The 27376-nt window shown below is 46.5% G+C and overlaps 1 protein-coding gene across 15 annotated transcripts in view; it reads right to left on the minus strand.

Moving 5' to 3' along the window:
- Positions 1-2300: 2300 nt before the first annotated feature.
- LOC133628661 (F-box/LRR-repeat protein 20-like) overlaps positions 2301-27376 on the minus strand; it is a 70027-nt gene continuing 44951 nt past the window's right edge. For 5 of the 15 annotated variants that reach the window (XR_009820782.1, XR_009820773.1, XR_009820777.1 and 2 more), the window contains 10 exons: positions 27197-27292; positions 25936-26062; positions 21030-21104; positions 19255-19385; positions 17794-17854; positions 17218-17262; positions 16169-16225; positions 13702-13914; positions 12318-12584; positions 12095-12148 (listed from right to left, as the gene is read on the minus strand). Coding sequence is in view for 3 of the 15 variants with exons in the window: in XM_062017085.1 (XP_061873069.1) it covers positions 7163-7294; positions 13702-13914; positions 16169-16225; positions 17218-17262; positions 17794-17854; positions 19255-19385; positions 21030-21104; positions 25936-26062; positions 27197-27292 (937 nt within the window). In the remaining 12 variants the exon portion in view is untranslated. Of the gene's footprint in view, positions 4460-6782; positions 7295-9890; positions 12149-12317; positions 12585-13701; positions 13915-16168; positions 16226-17217; positions 17263-17793; positions 17855-19254; positions 19386-21029; positions 21105-25935; positions 26063-27196; positions 27293-27376 lie in introns of those variants that run through there. The other 10 variants (XR_009820776.1, XR_009820775.1, XR_009820780.1 and 7 more) reach the window with 10 other exon arrangements.

The following is a 27376-nucleotide window of genomic DNA, read 5'->3' on the forward strand; positions in this document are numbered from 1 at the left end:
TGATCCAAACTTTCCTTGCCATGTATTTTTATTCCTGGGTCCTTGGACAGGATGAAAACTGGCCTAAAAAACATCTTTCATCCCAGATAACAGTTTTGTTTAGGGCTAGGCAGGCCTTGTAATTATCAGTGGTACTATAACGTCCAAAATGTTCAAGTGTAGAACTAACGTAATAGTTTCGCCATAATAATTTCGTTTAGCGTACATACCAGTCTTGAAACTATCAGCGGCTAAGCAATAGTTATGTTACAAGAAATAGCTGTGTCTTTCTAATAGCCTCTGTTTGTGGGCTTACAAGACTAGCAGTTTCATAAAACTATATGTGTGATTTTCTAACTAATATTGTAAGTTTTAATAATCAAGCTTCTGTAACCTAAACTTACCTATCTACCCCTGAATCAGGACAAGAAGCAGTGAGGGCACTGGGGCTGAGGACTTGAGGGTGCTGGCAGAGACGGGGGATGACGGCAAGCACGGGGGCAAAGGCAGATACAGGCCTGTCACTGGGTGAGTGCAGGGTGAAGAGAGAAAAGCACCTCTGACCCTCCCCAAAACACTCAGTGCTAAGGGAAGCCCCGAGCTGAGTCCCACCAGCCCTTTCCCAACCGTCTCCCTGCCCCCCCAGCCCCTCTGTGCCCCTCAGAGGTGGCCCATGGCGCATCACAGACGAGGGGCAGCTCAGCTACAGATATAGATTGATTTACTTTCAGTTAATGGCATTATTATCTCCACACAGTGTCAAGGAAAACACAGATTACAATATCATTAAACATAGTATTTTACAGATCTCTATTTTATATATATATATATTATATATATATATGTATATAGAATCAAAGGAGAGCATATGACAAAGTTCCAGCTCATGTGTCCTGACAGAACAGACCCCATGAGCCCACCCGAGTTTTAAAATGTGTTAAAAACCACAGAGGGCAGCCAGTCCTGCCCCCCCAGGAGGGTCGGGGACAAGGCAGCCCCCCACGCACGGGCCTGAAAACGAGCTGGGGCCGGAGGAGAGAAGAGGAAGAGGGACCCCATGGATTTGTATAGAGAAGGGGGAATGATCCCCTTTGAGGCAGCCAGTGGGGGGTTGCCTCGGGGCGGGTCGTGGCTGCAGCTGAGCTCAGATGCACCTTTGGGGATTGAGGAAGGTTGGTGGCCTGCAGCGTGGAGAAGAGGGCAGGGTCGCTGGGGGTGTGGGGGACTGCAGCATTTCCCCAGCCCCCCCCTAGCAGCCTGGATGCCCTCCTTAGCAGGACAGGGTCTGGCACAGCCCCTTGGGCTCAGGAGATGTATTTCCTTCCCCCCTAGCAGCCTGGATGCCCTCCTTAGCAGGACAGGGTCTGGCACAGCCCTTGGGCTCAGGAGATGTATTTCCTCATCTCCTTAAAAGAAAAAGTCTACTCCAAACTTCCACTCAAGCTCAGGAACCATGTCAGAGGCTGGATAAGGTATAAGCAGCGCTGGGCTCCTGTCCTGAGACATCCCCTCTGTACCCAGCCTGGGTGCCAATCACTCAAGGAAGGGTCCCGGGGGGAAGGAGGGTGATGCCCAGGGGGGAATGAGGGGCCAGGAAGGCACAGGCTGCCTGAGTGGGGATGGAACCTCTGGATGAAAGAGGAAAATGGCTTCTTCTCTGTCGTGGTTTAGGCCCATCAGGGAACAAAGACCACAATTAGCCTCGAGTACCGAAGAGGCTGAGTGCTGAAGACGACGCAAGACAAGCCCACCCTGTAGTGCAACAAGTCTCAACTTATTTGCAAAGATACAACTCTTTTATAGATACAATAATCAGGCTCATACATATTGCAAAAGCTAAGCTCATCATTGGTTCCCAGTTAGATGCAAACCTCACCCTTGTTTCAACAAACTCCAGATACTTGTGGCTGCTTAACCCAAACTAAGCTCCTGCTTTCTCATCCTGTTATCATACAGCTCTCTTGCTCTCACGGCCTTGAGCAGGAGTCCAATAGCTTATCGCTTAGTGCTTACTGCCTAACCAGCTGTATTCTATCATGTCCTCTTTTCTCTAGCCAAGTCTCCACAAAACTCCCCACATTTCCCCCGTTTTCTTTTTGGACAATGATATTAGGCTGCCACATCCTCTCAAATGTTCTTGCTATTGTCTGTTGAATACAATTTTTGAAACAGAGAAACACTAACAATATAAATAAAACAATACCCATAAAACCAATTCCATACATTATAACATTTCGCAACCAAGGGCCTATTCCCCATCCTTAAGCCATCCTTCAAGTCCTAATCCCTCTTCTTGTTTCAACTGATGTAATCCCTGTTGAAGTTCTTTCAGTTTGGCATGTATCGAGGTGAATGGTCCGACAGGTTCATACAACACGTGCCTTCAAACTCTTCACATCCATGTCCTTGGGCTAATAATAAAAGTCTATGGCAGCTCTATTTTGTAACACCGCATGATTTACACTTCGAACATCAGCTGTTAACATACCAATCATTTCTGAAGTTTAATTTACCTCATCCTTAATCCAACATCCTAACTGTTTAGCCAAATTCATGGCCTTATTGGCTGCTACTCCTGGCAAAAAGGGTGGCAACTATGACTTGCTTCAGTTCACTCCAAAATCGTGGGGGACCAATATCAGTACAATCAAACTCATAATAACTACGTTTTTTGCAAGAGCTGTTATTATGGTCAGCAAGCTGCATCAGCGCGGTTAAGTTAGGGTGGAATAAAGAGAGTTTCCCCAAATAACAGGGTCCACCCAGGGAATTTACTGGTATTCCGTTCCAGGCCCCTTCTCCACAGATTAAAAATATACCCGTGGGCAATTTCTTAGGTGATGTAATACTAGAGCCATAACAGCTGGAATACAATTGCTTAAATACCGTTTCTGACTTCAAAGAAGAGTCTAAGGTGGCCCAATATTTTCGATTTCTATTAAAGTCGTGGATATCCCGTGACATAAAACTTACCCAATTTTTTCCCTAGTTCCATTAGTACCGAAGCTTGCATTGGCACTTCCAAACAGGTCTATTTCCTCAGGGGGTGAGGCTAATGTGGTATTAAAAGACTTAATTATCTCACATTGACCTTTCGTTGATGATCGTGATCATCGCTAATTGTGTTCAACCCCGTCCTATTACACAAGGTGTTATTGTCTACTAGTCCACAAAGTTCCTCCAAATTCCACACGGGCAGTCTTATCAAACATGTTTTAAAAGGATTAGTAACCCCTCCCAAACTAAGAAAAAGAGATGATTGACCAGTTTGATTAGCAAAGGTTATCCAAATATTATCTCTAGGCTGATTAAAATGCATCAAGCTGTTAGCAATGATAGTTACACTAAAGCTATGGTTATAACAAAACACCTCATTATTATTCATTAAAAATCACTATATTTTTGTTATATAACCTTCAGTCTTTTGATTGTTAGCCAGTCTTCCAATGACTGCAAGACGAGGGTGTATTTATTCTTCAATCTCTTCCTGTCCTTTTTTGTCAGATGATTTCATCTCCACAGCTTCAAGGACAGCTCTTGTCCACGTGGCTGGCACCCAAATGGATCCTGTGGGAGAATCAACACACAAATACCCACGTCCCCAGTATAATACTTTGGCCAGAGGCTGCTATATCCCTGTTTTAGGGTCACAATATTTAACCCGTATTTCTTTCTTTCTCTCCTTTTGTGCCTTTGGATTATGATGTATTATTGCAGGTGGTAGCTTCTGTTCCCCAAACACACACAGGTGGTTCATAACAAATAAGGCCTTTAACAATTTCATATGTGGGTCTTTAACATCCCCATATTTACCAAGATATCTTTTTAGAGTCCCATTAGCTCTTTCTATTATGGCCTGTCCTGTGGGGGAGTGGGGAATCCCTGCTACATGTTTAACTCCCCATTGCCTCATAAACTGTTCTATGCTTTTACTTATATAGGCTAGACCCTTGTTTGCCTTTATTTTCTGAGGAATTCCCATTGTTGCAAAACAACTATATAAATGACGCTCCACATGTATGGCCCTCTCCCCTGTCTGTGCTGTTGCCCAAACGAATTTGCTCCATGTGTCTATGGTTACATGCACATATTTCAGTCTTCCAAACTCTGCCACATGAGTGACGTCCATCTGCCAAACTTCAACCCCTTGTTTACACCATGTGCTCACACCTGCCACCACCAGCACCTCCTCTCACTCCACCCCGTGCCCACCTCTTCTGTACCTTTCACCTCTCACGTTACAACCCGAGATCTTCTGGACCCCTACCACATCTCCCGTTCCCTATGCTCGATGACTCCAGTATCCTGTGGCACGGGCTGATACATAACGTGTCTGCCCAGCACATATGCTAGCTGAGCCAATTGCAGGAAGATATGATCAGGTGCTGGTCGTGTTCCACTTCACTGTTCAATCTTGCCAATAGTTGAGTGACTCCATCTTGATCTGCATCACGGCAAGCACTCCAAGAAACACATCAATCTGCAAGAGAGACTCAGTAGACCATTATACTCATATCTTCTACACCCCATGCTCTCCCCCTCCCTAAGACTAGTGTGAGGGATACCGTGGCTCAATGCATGGGGATAGCTGGTATGTCCATGACCCCTGCGGGCAGCCTATAATGCAAATTTTACTAACAAGCATCAGACCCTTACAATCAGCAGCAAAGCTAGCGTGTTTATAGTACTTCTAATTGGTCCTTTCTCTAAAAGCCAGCTGTAGTTTTCTGCGATAAGCCTTGCAGTTTCACACGCTGCCTCAGCCTCCTCCTTGCTCCAAGTTGTTATCTCGTAGGTATTTTTGCTTCTTCGTTTCTTACAGTAGAGAGCAGCTCAAGGACAATCTGCACATTAGTTTAGCAACTCATGCCTGGTAAGCTTCTTCTTATACACTGAAAAAAAAGCACAGCTGACAAACAAAGTTATTATACTTGTGCTAAAGGTAAAATCTCTAGCAGGTCTATGTTGCAAAGTTGTATGGCTAATACTACTTACATTACTAACCAAGTCTTCTAATGTCATTGAGGTTTGGTTACTTTGTTTGCTAGGCCAGTATCCTAATTTGCATAGCTGAGTTAATAAAGCAGATACTCCTACACCTGGAGCAAATATACTAGTTGCTATTATTGTTGAGGGAGACCAAAGGTAACATGGTCATCACATTCGCCAGTAAATGCATGCACAAATCGTTTTGGACAATGATGTTTCTAAATCATTGTGTGATTAGGCATCAAGATCGTCAGTTGTCCCAAACTGCACGGTCCCCTTTGTAATCTCGAGGGTATCCCAGGCCATGCCTGGTCCCCACAGATCAGAAAAAATCCCTTTGGTAACTGTACAGGCAGAAGACCTGGATCTTTTTGGTGAAGTATAATTGCACCAAGATGTTGTGTTCTTATACACGCCCAGGATGGGATCCACATTCTGTCCCAAATGTTTTGGTATTGCTGGTAAAATTAAACATAACACAAAAATCCATCTTTATAGATCCCAATAATTCTAACTCCTGTGGCTCTGTTGTTATTATTGGCAACCATGAAATGATCAAATCTCAGTTGTCAACTTTGCCATTACCTTTAACTAAGGGATTTGTTTTTAATGCATTTGGCACAGGCCATTGTGCCACGTCTGATGGAACTCCCACCAAACAGGTAGAAAAAGGATTATCTGGAGTGGCCATTGATAAACATATTGTAGACTGATTGATTGCTTTGGCCAGTGTAAGACACATGTTTTGCTTGGGTTGTTGAAATTACCTAAAACCATTTACCACAATCATTTGAAGCATCAACATAAACCACCTTTTAGCTTCTCAATGCCAAAATGTTCTGTTCTTCCAAGTTCCATTCCCGACACCCAAAACGCCTTAGAAAGCCTCCACTGTAAGAAAACCACTATTCATCATCACATTTACAGCAAAATGCATAACATCACGACCAACAGTTTTTACACTCGCTGAGGCAAGGGACTGAGGATGGAAGAGGACGAGCCCAGCGGTCCGTGAGGGCTGGGGCCGGCGGTGTCGGCGCGCGGTGTGTGTGTGGGGGGCTCCGGAGACACTGACCAGGCGCGGGAAGCGGCTGCGCGGCGGCGGCTGCGGATGGAAGGGGCAGGCGGGGTCTGGCTCACTCCGTGCCGTCCCCGGCGCCGCAGTCGGTATTACTCTCTCCCGTGTTTTCTTTTTCTTCCCCCGCGTGCCCGATGGTGCCCAGTCTAACACGGGGTCGCGCTCCCCCCACTCTCCTCTGATCATCCTGCGCTGCACCCCCACCCGACTCCGCCCACTTGGCATTCCCCTGCAAGTTGTCCCAGGGGTAACTCGGCGGGTTGGGCTCGAATGGGAAGCAGCTCTCCCGCGGGGGCTCTGCTCCGAAGACCCTTCGCCTCCCTGACTTTGCAAAAAACTCTTGTGTAGAGAAGAACCTTTTTCTTTTTTCTCGGTATCATCCGCCTCAGCGCCGCTCCCGGCGCTGCTCTCAACCCCTCTCCCGGCGCTTCTCCCGGCGCTACTCTCGGTGCCTCTGCCAGTTCACTCTCTGCCCCAGGGACAGGCTCACTAAGTGGCGGGGGGGAGAGGCGGGGGCTCTTTAGGCCGGCACTCTCGTTCCCCAGGAGGGGCTGATGGCTCATATGGTTCTCGTACCCCATCCGTGCCTTCAGGGTCATTTTCTACACGCGGGGGGGGGGGGGGGGGAAGCACTACTTTTGAGACGATAGGAGCCAGCGAGGTGGTTTGGAACCGGTCATGCTCATAGTTTTTATTCTTACTCTGTGCTGCTGATGGCGTGCTCAGCAGCCTTCTTTTCTGCCTGATGTTGCAACAACTCATTGTGCACTATCCTCCAAAGCTTCCCTAACTTTTCAGCTATCTCATTGTCCTCCAGGGTAGCTTCCCACAGCAAATCCCCAAATTTACGCCATTCGCTCAATTCATGCACTGTATGTGGATTCTGAAACACTCCCTTAGCATACCCATAAGCTAACAACCCTGGTAGGTCTTTTTGCAGATCTATACGCTTTATCTGCCGCTTCTGCAAGAATGCAGTAAATAAATTATATGCCACTTGCCTTTCCATACCTATTTGTCAGCGCGCTGTTGCAGCCCTTCAAGGTCCGGCGGCACGTATCGGCCGGGCTCGTCTATACGGTCACCCAGGGCATGGGGTGTTCCCAATTTTCACGCTTATTGCCGTCCTTGCTGCATAGGACCCGAACCCCTTCGTCGCTCCGCCATGGCGCCCAGTCGGTATATCACGTCCTTCGTGTATCGCGTCGGGGTCACCATTTCCTGAAGACGACGGGAGACAAGCCCACCCTGTAGTGCAACAAGTCTCAACTTTATTTGCAAAGATACAACTCTTTTATAGATACAATAATCAGGCTCATACATATTGCAAAAGCTAAGCTCATCATTGGTTCCCAGTTAGATGCAAACCTCGCCCTTGTTTCAACAAACTCCAGATACTTGTGGCTGCTTAACCCAAACTAAGCTCCTGCTTTCTCATCCTGTTATCATACAGCTCTCTTGCTCTCACGGCCTTGAGCAGGAGTCCAATAGCTTATCGCTTAGTGCTTACTGCCTAACCAGCTGTATTCTATCATGTCCTCTTTTCTCTAGCCAAGTCTCCACAAAACTCCCGACAGCTGAGAATTGCTCAAGGGCAGGGAGAGCTTAATTGCCGCTTAAGGTTCAGGACAAAACAGACCAGGCCACTTGGTTTGGGGAAGAAAACAGAAAATAATTTAATGCAACATCAACTAAAACATACCCCCAAAAACCCAAAACATAACCAAAATGAAACAACACAGAGTAATACATCAATGAAGAGTCCAACCAGCCTTTTTAAGAACACCTTCTTGCCACACCTCTCCTCTTCCCGGGCTCAGAGCCCTGATCCCGGGGTTTTTACCCTGTCCCCTCCTGAACGGTTCGGGGGGGCAGGCAGTGGGGGTTTCAGTTAGTCTGTTCCCCATAGCTTCTGCCGTTTGTCCCTCCTCAGGACGGGTGAACTCCACACCAGTCCTCCCTGCGAGTCCGTGGGGTAACTCACACGCATGGCAGACCTGCACGGGCTGCTCCGATGCGCACTTATTCCAAAGGCTGTAGCTCCTCTCTGCCTCTTGTGTGGGGCTGCTCTGTGACGTGCAGGCTCTCCAACACGGCCTGGGCCATGGCCGTCTCCCTACACATTCCCTCGTCCGTCTGGGCTCACTCACATGGAGCTGCTGGTAACTCTCGGTCCTGCCATGGATCTCCATAGGTTGCAGAGGCACAGCTTGTATTCTCGCCACGGCTTGCAGAGGAGTCTCTGGTCTATTGCTTCTCCTTCCTTCCTTCCTTCCTTCCTCCTTCTCTGGCTGAAGGGTCCGCGTGGCCGCCTCCATCTTGTATCACTCTTACACCTCCTGCCTCGCATTTCAAATTCCCGTCCCCTAAATAGTGATCGCAGAGGCGCCAGATTGGCCCAGCCGGGCCGGAGGTGGGTGTGAACCCAGGAGCCAGGGGAGAGTCCGCAAACTCTTTACCGGGTCTTCACTGCAATCCGCTCCCCCTGTTACTAAGCCAAAAGCTGCTCCTTGCTAAACCAGAACATTCTCCCTCACAATCTTTTTTTTTTTTTTGGCTGCCTGCACAGGGTTCTTGGCACCCGTGAGCTGGGTGCCTCTGCCAGGCTCTCAGCACAGAGGGAGAAGGGATACCTCAGCCAGCTCGCTTGGATGCCAGAGAACAAGGCAAGATAGGTTCCCCTCCTCCAAACCACCCCCTCAAACACACAATCCCTCATCAGAAGAGGCCAAGGTGTTTTAAACCTCAGTTTTGGGGCACAGCCTCACCACAGGACATTAGCAAAGAACCTTGTCATACAGATCTCCCATCCACCTTCCCCCCTCCAAGAAAAAATAAAAAACAACCCAAACCCCAGGAGATCATGGGCCAGCCATGAACACCACCCTGAGAGTGAAATAAACCCCAGAGGACGTGACAACCAGGAATTCGTTAATGTTTGTTTGAAATTATTTCCATGACAGTACCTTAAACTTGCCACATCCTCATCCTCTTTGGGAGCACAAAAGGGGATAAAAAGTGCTGCTGGGGGGTTTTGAAAAATCAGGAAAAGCCTCATTTTTGGATACCTGAAGTCTCCTTGAAGCTTTCTGGAGGATCCTGGCAGTGCCAGGTGAGGAGAATTGGGGCCATTTCCCTTCACCTCAGCTCTCAGCTGCTCCTAATGCCCAAGGGCAGCTCAAGGGGCTCAAATTCAGACTCAGGGTACAGCCAAAAGTCTGAGGGTGCTGGGGGGCACATTGGTTTTGAAGGGAGGGCCAGGAAAGGGCTGATGTGGGGCCAAAAGCTCACAGTTCCACACTGAGGACCCTGTCCTGAGAGAACACAGGAATCTACTGAAGATTTGGCACGAGAAGGGACCTCACAAAGGGATTTCATCTTCACCTGGGGCTCTCTCCTCCCCAGATCTTATGGCAGAGCCCCCCTTTTGCATCACTCACCCCCTCAAACCCCCAGGACAAAGCTGTTTCTCGAAGTGATGGGGCCCTGAATCTCAGTGCTTGATGGCTGTTGTGGCCACCAGCCATGGGAGGAGTGGGGCAGGAGGAGCTCTTACAAAGGTATTCCTCTGGTAAGACACAGCTTGGAAAATGGTGTTTATTGGTATTGATAAATATAAACAGAAAGAAGAGTCCATTTGAAGATGGATAATTGACTTAAAAGGACACTGTCAAGTAGTTTGAGCTACCTTAATGCTGTCACCCTGTCTGGACACAAAAACCCAAGAAAAGAAAAGAAAAGAAAAGAAAAGAAAAGAAAAGAAAAGAAAAGAAAAGAAAAGAAAAGAAAAGAAAAGAAAAGAAAAGAAAAGAAAAGAAAAGAAAAGAAAAGAAAAGAAAAGAAAAGAAAAGAAAAGAAAAGAAAAGAAAAGAAAAGAAAAGAAAATGCTTTGGGTTCTGTATTAATGAGTTTTTCTTTGAAAACTCTGCTCTGGTACAAAGGTACAAAGTCAGCCAACAACACCTTGGCTTCCTGCAAATCCTTGTTAGCTCTCCTCGGCCACAGCAGAAGCTAAGCAGAGGGTTCTTGCCAGCGCTGTGCAAAAGGGGGGACTGCCCACCACCTAAGTCCTTCTATCATCCTGGGAAGGGCCATGATCTTCTGCCACCCTGAAAAGGGGGAAAAGGGGTTCTGCAGGTGAAGCAGAGGGACCTGATCTGTCAGGGAGAGAGAGAATCCACAACGCTAGAGAGGAGGTTGAATAAATATCAAGGGTTCAAAGTGGGCTAGAGGCAAGGAATTGACAGTATCCTTTTAAACACAGCACACAGGGCTTCTTCCCAGCACACTGGGCATCTGCAGGGCTTGGTGAGGCATCTACAGATGGGCTGGGGGAAACTGGAGCTGGAGATGAAGGGGGATGCAGCTTGGTGGTACTGAGTGACTCTTCTGCCCACTTGAAGGACTCAGAATGCATTGGGAAGGCAAAACACTGTCCCTGGAGCAAAGCCCCAGGGACAAAGCTGAGCCCCACTCCTCCTCCAATACACAAAGCATCGCTCCCTCAGGTGCTGGCAGCCAGGATGGAGCTACAACCTCCCTCCTCACTGCCTCAGCCAGCAGCAAGCATCCATGTCACACGTGCATCCCTCCATCCCAGAGTGCAGAGGGCAGGAAGAGTACAGTCACTCACATGTCCTTCACAAACCCCTCAGGGTTTGGCCACGTTTTGCCTCATCTTGCCTAAAATGCCCCCAAACCAGTTGCTAAGGACACACACCAGGCAGGACTGGCACAGAGCAAACCCCCATTACACTCAGAGGGATTTTCTGCCAGGGCCACAACACCTGCAGAGGATGCCAATGTCAGCACAGTCACTCTGAGCGCACCCCTCGGAGTGCAAAAATGAGAGCCACTTTCAGGCCTGTGCCTCCTCCCTGATCTCTTGATCAGGGCAACAAACAAAAAAATTCTATTTTGCTTTTCCTTGGGGCAGGATGAGGGACAGGAGAGGACAAGTAGAGAACTCAAGAGTCCCTGGAACAGAGACTAGAACCTTTTTCCTCCCTATCTCAAGAGTTCTGTTCTTGTCACTGGGGTAAAATCTGAAATGCAAAATAAATCTGTAGACCAAATTTGCTGATAAAAAACAGCCAGGAAGCTTACAAGAGCCCAGCCTGCAGCATAGCTCACTTCCATTTCAAAATCTTCTGAACAGGGCATGACAGGCTCAGGCTTCTCAGGGTAAAAAAAACAGTACTTTTTATAGTTTAAATGATTAATTCATAACTTAAATGGCAAAAAAGTGACTGAATTAGAAATCTATAAAAAAATCCCAAAAAGCAGGATGTAGGGAGGATAAAAAATAAACCAAACCAGTCTGACATGACAGATTTCAAGCTCTATCACAACAATTTAGGAAAGCTCCGAGCTGGATGCTACAGAACAGGGAAGAAAGGTGAACCTTGGAGGTGAGCATGCACAGGGGTGACAGCGGAGTGCGGGAAGCAGAGAAGCACGAGGAAATCATGTCTCACAACATCTGCTGGTTCATTCCCTCTCTGAAAAATGGACACAGAACTTGGTGGGTGTTTCACGTTTAGGGTGATTGGTTTTTTTTCTCTCTCTGGGATGCAGGGTTAAAGCATATTCCTTTCCTCTCCCCCTTCTCCCCCTCTCCAAAGGGTTTCAGTTGCTATTCCAAGCTCAGCAGCAGCAACAGTTGCTCCGGGTTTGCAATTCCCTCCCCTCCTTACCAGGATCGTTTTCTCTGAGCACGCCCAGTAGGAATGGTTCAGAGGGACACTGATCCACCTACAGAAAGAGCCATCTCAGCCCCAGCTCCCACACTTCCCAGTCCATCAGTCTGCTGGGGAAGGCGGAGGAGGGAGATTCAGGTGTCTGGGGGGCTCTGAGGGCCTGGCACCCCCAGCCCTGCTCACTGGCCCTCGCCAACGACACTGGTATCGCTTCCCTTGAAGATACTGGTGTCCCTCGTGGTTCTATAAGCATCAGGAAATACTCAGTTTGCATCTGGGGTGACTGCTGCCAGTGTCATAGGATGATGCAACATCTGCAGAAGCGCTGTCTGCTACCTCCAACCGACAGAGGGGGAGTCACTGGTGCGAAGTAGGCGTGGACTTTGATATTGGGTAAGTGGGTCTGGAAAGACAAACACAGCATGTAAAGAGGCAGGTAACCTCAGGAGGTGCATCAAGGGAACATAGAGAGTCCTATACAAGGCCTTGCACCAGGACAGGCTGGAGATTGACCTGCTAGAGAGCAGCTCTGCAGAGAGAGACCTGGCAGTGCCGGTTGATAATAAACTAACCATGAGCCAGCAATGTGCCCTTGTGGCCAAGAAGGCCAATGGCATCCTGGGATGCATCAAGAAGAGTGTGGCCAGCAGGTTGAGGGAAGTTCTTCTCCCCCTCTACTCTGCCCTGATGAGGCCTCATCTGGAGTCCTGTGTCCAGTTCTGGGCTCCCCAGCTCAAGAGGGACTGCTGGAGAGAGTCCAGCGCAGGGCCACCAAGATGATCAGGGGACTGGAACATCTTCCTTATGAGGAAAGGCTGCGGGAACTGGGGCTGTTCACCCTGGAGAAGAGAAGGCTGAGGGGGGATCTCATCAATGTTGAGAAATCCCTAAAGGGTGGATGTCAGGAGGATGGGGCCAGTGTTTATTCTGTGGTGGCCAGTGACAGGACAAGGGGTAATGGAAAGAAGCCGGAACACAGGAATTTCCACTGGAACAACAGGAGGAACTTGTTTGGTGTTGAGGTGAGGGACCCTGGCCCAGGCTGCCCAGGGAGGGTGTGGAAGCTCCTTCTCTGGAGGTTTCCAAACCCACCTGGACACATTTCTGTGCCCCCTGATCAAGGGGAACCTGCTTTGGCAGGGGGTTGGGCTGGAGGAGCTCTGGAGGGCCCTTCCAACTCCCACTATTTGGAGATTCTGTGAAGGGCAGTGCAGTAGTCACAGAGAAGCTGTGACAGGCCTGGCTTACTTGTCAGGCTGCAAACACACCCATAAAACCTAGAGGCAAACTCAGCAGCATGATTCTCCCAGCCTGTGGATTAACCAGAAAACAAGGACAGAGAATAAGAACAAATGATGCTTTTTCGTCCCCAGCAACCCTGTGGTGGCTGTGGGGTACAGAACCACACCTCACTCCACTGATACATGTTCTGCCAATGAATTGGTATCACTGCTCCTCTTTTACAGATGTAGGAACAGAGTTTGGAGGGAACCTCTGGGACACGAGGTGCCTCAGGTGCCCAGTGGCTAGTGACAGTGACAGACTAGCCCTGGCTTTGTCCTGCTGTGAGGCCATGCAGCCTCCCCTATGGCAGTGTTACAAGATCAGCCTGAGGGGTGATATGGAAAGTGTTAGTGTGAGCACACAACAGTCCACACTGAGCACATCCAGGTTTCCCTCTGTACAACCGCTGTGGCCCAAACTCCTGGTCCTCCATTTGGAAGAGCCTGTAAAACACACTGGGTCTTCCTTTCTTCCTTCTGCTGCTCCTCAGTGCACACAGCAATTATCTCACTTCCCTACCAGCTAAAATTCACCCCCATCACTTCTGAGTGCATGGCAGCTATTAATTCCATAGATGATGGCTCTCATAACACTTTTAAGAACCTGAAATCACAGCCCTCCCTCCTCCCCATGGTATAAAACCTTCAAGTCCCAGCCTTCCTGGTGTTTTACCCTGAGTCTCTTGATCCCTGCCCGTGTGATTTGCTGACAGTCATACAGTTCTATCCTTTCCAAGCTGTGGCAGCTCTTCAGGTGCTCCAGGGAGGCATCAGTGATCAAGGGGCAATTGTCCAGCTCAATCACCTCCAAACGATCATGGGCGCAGGTGGCATTTCCCAAGTGGTGAATCCCATCATCCGTGATCAGCTCACAGTGGGACAAACTCTACATACAAACACAGCAAGTTAGCAGAAGCCATGTTTTGGATGGGTCTATAGCACTGGAACCAGTGCTGAGTGTCACTGTTATAGAAGGTATAAAAAATTCAAGTAATTTTATCAAATAGTTATTTTTAAGTAAAATCCATAAGTAAGTTAGCATAACTAAGCAAAACTAGGCCTTCTTGGTGGAGCCGCTCCCAAAGAGAAGAACATGCATGAGAAATCAGGTACAATGGGAATAAGAGTAATAACAAGGGAGATTGTTTAAATCCATGCACCTGCAAGCCATAAAACATCTGAGAACAATGTTGGGAGTGATTGCTTCAGAGGAAGAAAAGTTTGTTATATTAACCATTAGGCTGTTTGCTGTCCTGAACCCCTGTAACTTTCTGGTCCTGAGCACCAGATAATTAGTACTATTCTGGCCCAGAACACCAAATGATCCATAACTTAAATGAGTTAGTTGGCCAAGTGATTTTGAAATATATATGAAAACGTATAACTTGTGTAATAAGGGACCAATCAATAAGAGTGATGTAATGTGTAAAAGTAACAAATAACCAATCAAGGTAAAGGGTACATGTAATGAACAATTATAAACAGGCTTTTATGCAGAGTAATAAAGAACAAAAGAATGTTGGGTTTAAATATTTGTTAATTCTAATGCCTTGTCAGACATTCTTTGGGAATGATCCTGTGTCCCTGGTGCATCGTCAAATAAAGGACGTCTCTGCTTATCTGACTTTGTGTAGATAACTTTTTCTTCCCCAGCAATTTTGCAACAACACTATGCTCATGTGGGCCTCCATTGATGTCATTATTTGACATGGAGCTCTTTCTAATAATGGGGAAAGGACTGTAAAGATGGCTCCTGTAAGAAGTTGCTCGAAACTCTGGGCTACAGGGACCCTGTATGGGCAGAAGCTGCAGCTGTTGGGAACAACCCACACCAGAGAAGTTCGTTAAAGACTGTGTTCCGGGGGAGGAATCCTGTGTTGGAGCAGGGGAAGAATGCCAGCAGTCATCCTCATCTGAGAAGACAGAAGCAGCAGAGCCCATCTGTGAGAGACTGACTGCATTCCCCATTCCCTGCCCCCCTGAGCCGTTGAGGGGGGAGGAGGTAGAGATATTGGGAGCAGTGAGCTGGGCCCAGGAAGAAAGGAGGGATAGGGGAGGGAGATCTTTCTCATCATCCTGCTCTCTTTTTGCTTTTATTCCGTTCTGTTTCTTGTAGGAAAGTAGGAAAGTTTATTCTCTCTCAGTCGAGTACTGGAGTCTGTTTTGCCCAGAACTGTAATTGGCAGCGAGCCCTCCCTGCCCTTGTCTCAAGTCACAACAACCTTGCTTATCTTTTTCCTCCCATTTTGCTGGGGCCTCTGCCATCCCAACTGCTGAAAGGTGAGCCCCAGGCATTACTTTGGGGGGAGGGGGGGAGAGTTGCATCTTCATAGAATCACAGAATCATTTTGGTTTAAAAAGTCCTTTAAGCTCATGGAGTCCACCCCTTGCCCTCACCCTGACCAGCCCATCACTAACCCATGGCCCTCAGCACCTCAGCTCCACAGCTTTGCAATAGCTCCAGGGATGGGGCTCCCCTATCTCTCTGGGCAGCCTGGGACAGGGGCGGACAACCCTCTCAAGGAAACAGGTCTTCCTCAGCTCCAATCTAAACCTTCCCTGGGGCAACTTTAGGCTCTTTCCTCTTGTCCTGTCACTTATATCCTCTTGGTTTGTTGAGAAGCAAAGGGATGACTGCACAGGAGAACCCATTGACTACATTCCCCGACCTCCCAGGATAGGCTTCTTCACAATGACAACAGAGCAGTACACACAAGGACACAGGCCAGACTGAGACTAGATTCCCAGTAACTGAAGATCAAGAGGAAGGAACATAATTTTCCAGAGTCAGAAAGGTTTCCAGCTTCAGTTGCCCCGCTCCATATTACAGGTTAGAAGGGCTGCAGGCTCCTCTCCTGCAGACAAAACCTGCTAGGCTTGCTCAGGACAGCAGAGCCTGGCACCAGGAGGATCCAGTGTCCTACAACTCATTTTCAGGCAGCTGTGGGCACCTGGTGTATGATTCATGACAACAGCAGGGTAGGTACAATAGGTTCTTCTGGGTCAAGTTTCTAGTCAAATTCTTCCAAGCCTTCATAACATGTCTATTAAGTCAAAGAGAGCAAATTCCCCCCAGGCAGTACCTAAAATCCCTTTGTTTATAGAAAGAAAATGCTAAAAGTCTCACTTCTGATACTCACCAGAACCTGAAGCTGTGGACAGTGTATGGAAAGCTGGATTAGTGTACTGTCTGTTATCTGGGAAAAAAAAAAAAAAAGAAGCAGCCCTTTCATGCTGGATGCTTTGCACAAGGACTTTATTGCCCCCTGCGAAAGAAAAAATACAAACTTTTGCCTAATCCAAGAACAGTGTTCCATACATCCACCCTCCTGAGCCCCTCAGGCACTCATCTCCTGCATGACCACATTTCACACCTACAGATTCTTCTACTCCCTTATAGAAATCAACTCCTGGCCTTAAAGGACCATTAAGGCAGAGGAATCATATCTCCCCTCAGCCTCCTCTTCTTCAGACTAGGGGAAAGGAGGGGAAAGTCCTATTCTCTACACTGTCGTTATCTGAATCGATTTCCAATCTATTGTTTTGGCTTTTTTTTATGGCATCTTGAGTAAATTCAACTCTTTTGCCCTTCAAATGCTCCCTTGAGATGGTTATTAGTGTATGGCCCACATGAGACTCATCCATAACGCCAAGGAAGGTGTCTGCAGCTCAGGGTTATGAGGGTCAACACTGACAGAATCATTACATTTCATCCCACTGCCTTTGAGGACGCAGCATGGGCTTCTCAGTTTAATTTCAATTGTTGCTTTTTCTAAAACCATTGCTGTTCAAACAACCTGGCTACAGGTTTTCAAACCAGAGGTAATTTCCATTATCTCCAGCACAAACCTTCCCTTGCCTCACACGTAAAGGTCTGACTCTGGGACTTTATTGTGTCAAGGTTCACAATTCACACATCTATTACTTGACTTTCAGGGCACATCTACTGATATTAAAGATTTTTATTTTTACTGTTTACAGCATTATTTACTTTTTTATTATTTACAGCCATTACTATGAAACCCAAACAAATGACCAAACTACAAAAGCAGTATTTTCTTAGCCAAATACACCTGACCTTCTTGTTCAGGACTCTAAAACCAGTTCTTATTTGGAGACAAACTACTACTTTTTTCCCCCATCTTTCCACCCCACTAAAAGAGAAACAGCCAGAGGTGGCACCTCCTACCTGCACACACTCTTCCAGGTCCATTTTTTCAAGCTCGTGGCAGTTCTAGGAACAAATAGAGGAGATAGAACACACAAACTAAGTGCAAAGTTCAGACAGCAAACAAATACCATGACAAATAAAGACAGCTCTTTTTAAAAAAGAAAGGTTTCCTCCACAAAACATCACGACTGACAGGGAAGTTTTCTGTTTTTTTATGAACAGCACCAAATACAGTAGAGGAAATTTCCCAATTTCACCCATTTAAAGGCACAGAGGGTTTTTTCATAGAAAGTAAAGGTAGATAAATTTGGGGTCACTTATACACAACCCAAATTAATCTAGAAAAACAAACAGTGAAGTTTCTAACTCCCAAGTACTTAACATTTAATGCAGTTTGCATGCACATCCTCCTAGATGTGTGGGTCAGGCCAACACACAACCTAATTACCCTAATTTATTTAACTTGCTTTGGCTCAAATGCTGAGATCAAACACATTACAACAATCTATGTTCAAGAGAAATCTACTGATTGGTTGTACCTATCATGAAAGGAAAGCAAAGGTACTTGCTGAAAAGGTGGAAATGAGTACTTACCCTAGCTAGAGTGCTAAAGCCCACATCTGTTAGTTGAGAACACCTTGCAACTTCTAATATTCTGCACAGAAAGAATTTATAATAACCATGGTGGAGTCATTTTGCTTTTCAGAGTGTTTCATTAAAAGCTTCCAGCAACCCAGAAAAGTTTGACCCGGTTTAGGCTGTGGTCTCTGAGAGGATAATTTGCACAGAGCATCCACCCTCTATACCTGAGTGTAGGTCACAGGGAAAGAAAAAAAGAAGTCAGGCTAAAAGGGAACTCCAAGGGCCATCTGGTCTGAACCCTGCTACAAGGCAGGGGAGTCTGATCCCACAAACACTGGGCTAAGGTGCCCTTAAAAACCTTCACTGCTGAACACTCTGCAACCTCCTCTGGTTTCCACCCAAAATACAGATCTCATCAGCATGAAAAAGGGTGTAACACACAACTACCCGGCAGATGAGCATTGGAGAATAAATATTTAATGCCACAACAGAAGAGTTTGAAGTCTTCTACGAGGCAAACTGTTTGCTTCTGTGACAACAGATAAACCTTCTGGCAGACAGTTATCAGAGCTCTACAGGTTTCCTTCACATATTTATCTATCTTTATAGAAGAGGAAGCCAACTTTCCTAAACAACCTTATGCACGTGGACCTTAATGCTCTGAAGCTGTAGCTGAACATAAACACAGAAACCATTTGAAACCAAAATGATATTTTACCTTCCTCTTTCAAAACTGGTTTCCATACATTTGCACGATGCACTTCGTGCCCATAATTCTTTAAATGAGTTATCACAGAACACAACTGTGCTTGGTTTTCCCCTGAAGACCTGTATTTTTATGCCATTTAATACAGGCTGCTCAGCGATTATAGATGTCAGATAATAAAACTGTCTCTTCTTTCTGCACCTGGTCATTTTCTGAATTATATAGCAAAGTCCTTCCTGAAGAAATTTGTCTTAATTAAAAAAAAGTATTAAAAAAGATAATAATAAAAAAGCAAGCACCTGCAGAGATATCGCTGGAAGCCCACTCTGGCAAGCAGAGTGAAACTTTGCACAAATTTCATCTGCTACAAAAGCATAATGAAAAACCTGTTAATCTCACATATGAAGGGGAAACAATGTTGTTTAAATGTGCTTTGAGTTCCAAAGTAACCTAATCTCAACTGGTTTTCATTGAAGAACAAAGGTGGTGTAAAGGGAGAACTGTGAAGAGTCTATTGGCAGCACACACCGTTGTGGCATGGAGCTCTTCTACTGCTGTAGTACTTGCCCAGGTTTAAAAACCAGAAGTTTGGGTAAAACTATGCTCACATCCAAGCCTGGAAAAAGCTCAGTGATAAAAAGTTCACTTTCAGAAAGACCTTTGGAGTCTGTAACGGCTCAACTACTACACAACCATGTCTCCAAAGATCCTTTGCTCAACGTGCAACAGGTCACTGGAACTTGGGTAGCTCTGCAGTGAGAACTTACCGAAGCCTTGGGCAGTTCTGTCCCAGGGCATTCAGGATGGCATCTGTAATGTTAGAGCAGCCTGAAGCACACAAGGATTGTAACTTGTGGCATCCTCTGCATATTGTAATGAGACCATCATCTGTTATTTGCTACAAGAAAAACAATAACAACATCACAAGCCATAACGATGTAGGTGGAGGTGCAAGGCACTGCATATTTTCTTTCTCAGACTTCCAATCAGGCACTTAACCAAGGCCAAGTTGTGCTTCTTTCAAACCAAAAATGTACTCAAATATTTCACTGGGGCAGCTGAAACAGGGTAAGCCACGTTGAAGTGGCTTGTAAACATTTGGAAAGTGATTCCACATGCACAGAAACATTTCTGAGCTTGGACCACTTGAACTTGGGGGAAATGCTTGGTAGCAGCAGGCCTAGACTCAGCCTCCTGCCTGCCTTTGCAACCCTGGCTTGCAAAGATCTTGGCTGAAACTCAAGACAGGAAAGCACCTAACAGAGTTACCCACTAAATAAGTAGCAGGTTGTTTTCACAAACAGCCTTTTAGAAATACACTCTAGTGGTCTGGAAGCAAAACCTGAACCATGAGAGCCAGGCTTACAGCTCAAATCACATTAAATTCACCCTGTGGCACGGCAGCTCTATTGACCTGCTGCGTCCCCAGATGCACAGGGCCTGTCCAGTACTTGGGTGACAACAGCAAACAGATCTACTCCAGATGTTTCCCTACATCAGCAAGAGCATAATGGGCTGGGGCTCAGGGTGGCTGCCTCAAGGAGCCGCATGGGATCAGGAAAGGGAAAAAAGGACAAGAGGTCGCAGAGGCCGTGCACGCAGGAAGACCAGGTTAAACCTCCCTCAGCTCTTTGGTCCTAAATTTTCAGCATTCAAGATTCAATTCCAACAGAAAAGCGCCAACCTAGGGACTGGCACTGCTGCTTTTAAAATAACAAGCAGCAAGTCTGGGGCTGGTCAGTCCAAATTCTGGAGTGAGGTGAAACAGAAAACGAGTAGAACTTGGTATTTACAGTGAAGGTGATCGAGAACCTCATTAGCTTTCTTCTCCCTTCTGCCCATTTGTCTCTCCCATAGAGCCTAGATGTAGGTCTGGAACCTGTTAACAGTTCAGCTCTTCCTTTGCAAGCACCTAGGCTGGATGGGTACTGGACTCAGGTCAGACTAGTAACTGGTAATGCTGGGAAAGGCCAGCCCTGCAGCTTCCAAAGGCCGTGCCCTCTCCTGTGGAAAAGGAAAGGCCTGTCCAGCTCCTTCCTGCACCAGACAAACTACATGATGGTATGTACAAAGAGCCCATTCCAATTTCTTTTTTGGCATAAATATACATTTTTGGCACTGCAGAGCGATGGGTTTAGAGCCCTCTGTGCAGGGAACTGCACTTCTTGGTTCAATTTTAAAGAGAGAAGAGGATCTGCCTGACTAGATCACCACACAAACACTCCAGCAAGATAGAAAGAATTTTTCCAGCCAGTCCTGCAAATGAGTTCAGAAGCCCCATGGGCAGGGCAGAGAGACAAACAATTCTGACCAAGTGACTGCTCTGACACTGTTTTGGTAGCTTATTCAACATTACTGAATGCTACCAAAAAGCTGGTTTTCATTGACTATTTTTAGAAGGCTCGTAAATCCACAATTGCCTCTGTCTGCAACAGATGATGACATTTCAGGGATGGAGTACATTCTGTGTGGTTCTGCTCAGAGATGGCCTCTAGCTGCACAGTGATGTCTGAGTTGGAAAATCGGAGGAAGCTTTACTTACTAAGCACGTTTGAAGGTTTAAAGTCACCAGTTCAGGACAATGGGCACCAATGTGTTTCAGAGCTTCATCCTCAAGCTGGAAAGAAAAATTGGGAGACTGAAGAAACCTGTTAACACTTGAAACAATCTTCAAAATAAAACTTTGAGGACAATAAAGCATCTATGGTTTGGATACCTATAGGGAAGAAGTGCACTGCAGTATCAAAATACACAGCAATAAGTGCAGGACTATTTGTTTTAAACACCATTGCGGGAACACGGTTCAAAGACCCACAAGACCTGAGTTAATGATTTAAAGAAAAGGTGATCTGATCAAACATGCATCATTAACAAAGTAAATGGTGGAATCAGATAGTATTTACAGGAATTCAGGAAATGCTTTACTAACGAGGACCTGTAAGTAACACTATTTTTATACTGCAGTACTGGAACTCTAAAGGGTCTTATCTCAATGTGAGGAGCACAAACGTACTAAGGTTGCTCTCTGATGATAAAAAAGCCTGCTATTCTTAAACCTTTAAGAACAGGTGGCAAGTAATAGATAGTAAGGATGTATTGCCATCAATATTACTCCAATTCCAAAAATTACTAGAAACTCAAGCTGTTTCTATGACCTGAATTCTCAAAATAGACTGAGATTGCTATATCTTGGAATCCCTATCCCAAGTGAAAAAAACCCAAACAAATCCAACACAAATAAGTGCTGTCAATGTTTGGGCACTGTCATGATTTGACATGAAGGATTGAACTGGTGTCTGAGGATGCATAAAAGGTCGAAGTACTGAATGCCTTCTTTGCTTCAGTCTTTACAGCCAAGGCCGACGCTTGGGAAGCTCAGTCAGGCAAGGATAACAGGATGGCCAGGACAGCAGAGGACTTGCCCTGGGTGGAAGCGGAAGAGGTTAAAGACTTGTTGGCCAAGCTTAAGGCTCATAAGTCAATGGGTCCTGATGCATCCTAGAGTGCTGAGGGAGCTGGCTGATGTAATTGCTAAGCCTCTCTCCATCATTTTTGAACAATCATGGAGGACAGACGAGGTGCCTGAGGACTGGAGAAAGGCCAATGTCACCCCAGTCTTCAAAAAGGGCAGGAAGGACGACCCAGGAAAATACAGGCCGGTCAGCCTCACCTCCATCCCTGGAAAAGTGATGGAACAACTCATCCTGAACGTTTTCACTGAACATATGAAGGATAAGATGGTTATCGGGGCAGTCAACATGGATTCACCAAGGGGAAATCCTGTCTGACCAACCTGATATCCTTCTATGAGGGCATAACCGACTGGCTAGATGAGGGGAGAGCAGCAGCTGTCATCTACCTTGACTTCAGCAAGACTTTTGACACTGTCTCCCATAACATCCTCATCAGAAAGCTCAGGCAGTGTGGCTTGGATGAGTGGACAGTGAGGTGGATCGAGAGCTGGCTGAATGACAGAGCCCAGAGGGTGGTGATCAATGGCACAGAATCGAGTTGGAGGCCTGTGGCCAGTGGAGTTCCACAGGGGTCGGTTCTGGGGCCAGTCTTGTTCAACATCTTCATCAACAGCCTGGATCAGGGGACAGAGTGACCCTCAGTAAGATCAATGATGGCACCAAGCTGGGAGGACTGGCTGATTCCCCAGAAGGCTGTGCTGCCATTCAGCGGGATCTCGACCGGCTTGAGAGTTGATCAGAGAGGAACCTCATGAGGTTCAACAAGGACAAGTGCAGAGTCCTGCATCTGGGAAGGAACAACCCCATGCACCAGTACAGGCTAGGGGTCCAACTGCTGAAGAGCAGCTCTGCAGAGAGTTACCTGCGAGTCCTGATTGATAATAAGCTAAATATGAGCCAGCAATGTGCCCTCGTGGCCAAGAAGGCCAATGGCATCCTGGGATGCATCAAGAAGGGTGTAGCCAGCAGGTCAAGGGAGGTTCTTCTCCCCCTCTACTCTGCCCTGGTGAGGCCTCATCTGGTGTCCTGTGTCCAGTTCTGGGATCCTCAGCTCAAGAGGGACAGGGAAGTGCTGGAGAGAGTCCAGTGCAGGGCCACCAAGATGATCAGGGGACTGGAACATCTTTCATATGAGGAAAGGCTGTGGGAACTGGGGCTGTTTAGTCTGGAGAAGAGGAGACTGAGGGGAGATCTTATTAACATTTATAAATATCTAAAGGGTGGGTGTCAGGAGATTGGGACATCCCTTTTTTCTATAGTAGCTGGCAACAGGACAAGGGGTAATGGGATGAAGTTGGAACACAAGAAGTTCCACTTGAACATTAGAAAAAACTATTTCACTGTGAGGGTGAGGGAGCAGTGGAACAGGCTGCCCAGAGGGGTTGTAGAGTCTCCTTCCTTGGAGGTCTTCTGCAGGGGGGTTGGACTAGATGATCTCTAAAGGTCCCTTCCAACCCCTACCAGTCTATGATTCTATGATTTTTTGAGTCTCCCTTGAGGCTCGTGAGCTTGTGAGTCTCTGGATCAGATGTTTCAACTCCTGTGGGGTCAGTTTTACACTCCTTTTTCAAGGAGAAGTCTCCGAGATACATGTTTGTTCCTTTCTAGCCTGTCTGTGTTAAAAAAGACCCCAGTCCACTTAAGTAAAGAAAAATAAGCATGAATCCCCACATTCTTTGTGAGACAGTTTTGCAAGGAGCATTTGCTCATGAAATGTTCAAGGTTGATGTTCTGCACACCCTGGTTCATAACTGATGTAACTCCTTAGTAAAGCTATAATACAGGGAAGTGTTTAACAAACTAAACTTTTCAATGATTAGCCAGGTAAGACAGTAAAGAAAGATTGGAGGAAGTTAGTCCAAGTAACAAAAAGTATTACATGGGAGCAATCCCTCCCCCCTTTCAGGTGTAAGGGTTAGTGCACTGTTTATATATTCCAAAGAACGAGAGTCATAGACTGTGCAGCCTCTTCCAAAAGTGACATGGTTTAGGGATGGAGGTGGCAGTGATGGGTTAACAGTTGGACTCAAGGATCTTGAAGGTTTTGTCCAACCTAAAGGATTCTGTGAAAATACAGTTACGGCTACACAATGTACTTGAGTGAACAGTACTGCTTCCTGACTGGCTGCAGAGCTGTCTTCTCAAGTATGTTTTGACATGACAGTCATTTCTGGTAAGGGGGAAGGGGCTGTAAAGATGGCTCCTGTAAGAAGTTGCTTGCAACTCTCCCCAGCTCTGAGTCAGATCCACTTCTGGGGCTGAGCTAATTAGACACCTCCACGATCAGTTTTTAAGAAGAAGTCAGAAGAAGCTCTTCTTCCTGTTTCTTCCTTCTTCTATCCCTTCTTCTGGCTGGTGGTGGTGCAAGGAGTAGGAACAGTGAGAGCAACAACCATGCGGACTCCAAGGTCAGTGATGAAAGAGAAGAGGAGGTGTGCTGGAGCAGAGACTCCCCTGCATTCTATGGAGAGAACTGCTGAAGCTGAGATTTATTTTCATTTCTTTAAAGACCCCACATCAGCGGGAGAGACTCATTTTGATAATGACCCCGTATCAGGGGCAGAGACTCGTGTTGCTACAGCTGGTCCTGGACCAGGGGCAGCGATTCACTTCATTAAAGGCCCCGAGCCAGGGACAGTGACTATGGCCAGAAGAGGTCGTGTCCCAAAGGGGGGACCCAACCACTTCACTGCAGACCCCGAGCCAGGGGCAGTGATTTTCTTCTTTAAAACTATGGCCGGAAGAGGCCGTGTCCTGAGGGAGGGACCCTTTATCGCTATGGCCAGAGCAGGCTGTGTCCCGAGGAAGGGACCCAATATCCACAGATGTAACTGTGGGGAGGAACCCACGAAAAAGCAGCTCATTAAACTTATGCCCAGAAGAGGCCTTGTCCCGAGAGAGGGACCCTGTAACTGCAGAAACTGCAACCGTGGCGAAGAATCCACGCCAGAGATGTTCACCAAGGACTGCGTCCCGTGTGAGGGACCCTGTATGGGCAGAAGCGGCAGCAGTTGGGAAGAACTCACACCAGAGAAGTTCATTAAGGACTGTGTCCCGGGGAAGGGACCCCATGTCGCAGCAGGGGAAGAATGCCAGATGTCATCCTCATCTGAGAAGACAGAAGCAGCAGAGCCCATCTGTGAGAGACTGACCACATTCCCCATTCCCTACCCGTCTCCCACCCCCGAGTCATTGAAGGGGGAGGAGGTAGAGATATGGGGAGAAGTGAGCTGGGCCCAGGAAGAAAGGAGGGATGGGGGAGGGAGATCTTAAAGTGCTGGTTGTCATTTTCTCATCATCCTGCTCTCTTTTTGCTTTTATTCTGTTCTGTTTCTTGTAGAATAAATTTTCCTACTTTCCTCTCTCAGTCGAGTACTGGAGTCTGTTTTGCCCAGAACTGTAATTGGCAGCGAGCCCTCCCTGCCCTTGTCTCAAGTCACAACCTTGCTTATCTTCTTCCTCCCATTTTGCTGGGGCCTCTGCCATCCTAACGAGGGTGGGGGTGAATGAGGGGCACCAAGAGAGACTGTTGTGGTGCTGCTGTGCTAGCTGGGCCAAACCATGACATCAAGAAGTCATATATACGGCGATTCTCTTGGACTAACTAGAAGAAATTTTATCACCAGTGCAGATAAAAGTCCGGTCAGGTTTTGTAAAATTTCCTGAGCCTTCACAAACAGCCAGGGTATGGCCATGAATAACTAAGTTATCTCCTCTTGGAATAAGTTTGCTTAATATGTTCCCATAGGGGAAAAAAGAAGGAATGATTCTACAGTTAGATATGCAATTTGTTCACTGTCCTGCTATTCTTGCTGAGCTCAAAGCTATTACAGAATTTCAATAAAAGCAGTTGATCTCCAACAGACAGACTGCAGGTAAGTTCAGTAACATAACATCTCTGGAAATAGATTTTTATCCCCATGCTTTGGGGATAAAGCTGTTGTTATTCAATCTGAGCACCCTCCAGAGCCATACCTGCGTGCAGCCTTTCAGGAACAGGGCTTTCAGTCCACCACAGCCTCTCACCAGGGCCTGGATGCCATCCTTAGTCACTTGGTCACACCAGGAGATATTCAGCTGTTCCAGCTGTGGACATCCCTCACTTTGGAAGTTAAAGGAAAAAAAGGTATGAGAACTTGGGGTTTGTTTTGGAAAGAAATCCTGCTTCAAGCCACAACCTGGGAAATTCCCACTTCTGGAACGCAGCCAGAGAGGTACATCCATACACCACACACCCATGGGGACCCTTTGGTCAAACAGCATCTCCAGGTGTGAGGAGTTCTCCAGAGGCAGGAGCTCTAAAGTAGGGTATTTTTAGGGTAAAGGACCACTGATTTATCCCATTTTGGACACCTCCTGGCTCCTATATGAGGACATGGGCTTTCTGGATCTAAATACAACCAAAATACCCTCAACCAAACCCAAAAATAGGGTTGGTTACCTCTTCTTACTTTCCAGGTGTAACTTGACATTTACAAATGGCTGAGAGCAAAAGCAACACTCAAGTGTCATTTGCAATTAGGAAGAGATATATACATTATAATGTATTTAAGCCAGATGCAGCACAAATTTGATCATGTGAAATCAGAGGCAAGGATGAAGGCCCTCAAAGGAAGGAAAGACCAGGCTCAAAGTATTTTAAGGTAGGTACCAAAATAATTCAATCATTCATTTTCAAATCTGTGTTTTCTTCTGGCATCTAGATCCTCCCTCTAGATTTTTTTCCCCTGTGATAGAGCTTTCCTGTATTTTCTTTTATTTCACTGGTATATCACTATTTTTTTTTAATAGTTTGGCCTCAGTTGTTACCTTTAGTATTTTTTTGTCTCCTTTTATCTTTCCTGATATCTTCCCACCAATGTCTGTCTGTCCCTTCCTTTTCTAGGTTACTTGTCAATTCCTTTTAGCAGATTTAAGCAGTTATATGACTCCTGAGCAGTTTAAAAAGACAGTCACATGCTGGTATTTACACAGCTAGAAGATGAACAATTGCTAAGTATACAATGGTACAATTACAGAGAAGATGTTAATTGTTAGTAAAGATGCATTTTGTCTCCCCAAAAACCAGAAGGCATAACAACATGTGAAGGTTGAGTTCTGCTGGGGAATGTCTGAATTCTAATCAGTTACACCTCAGCCTATATCAGTCTTCTCCAAGGCACATGAGACATGCAGGGCAAGGGTGGGTCACACTACCTGGAATAAATCAACAAAAGTCAATGTTGTTGCCTCCTACCTCAGTGCTTTCAGAGACAGGTTTGTTATGGAGGTGCAAGAAGCCAAATCGAGGTGCCTGAGTTTAGAGCAGAACTTGCTGAGGCTGGTACACGTACTGAAAGAGAGCATATAAGACACACTCATGCATTACTTTGCCCTGGTGAGACCTCATCTGGAGTCCTGTGTCCAGTTCTGGGCT

This window comes from Colius striatus, chromosome W (assembly GCF_028858725.1).
Source record: "Colius striatus isolate bColStr4 chromosome W, bColStr4.1.hap1, whole genome shotgun sequence".
NCBI lineage: Eukaryota > Metazoa > Chordata > Aves > Coliiformes > Coliidae > Colius > Colius striatus.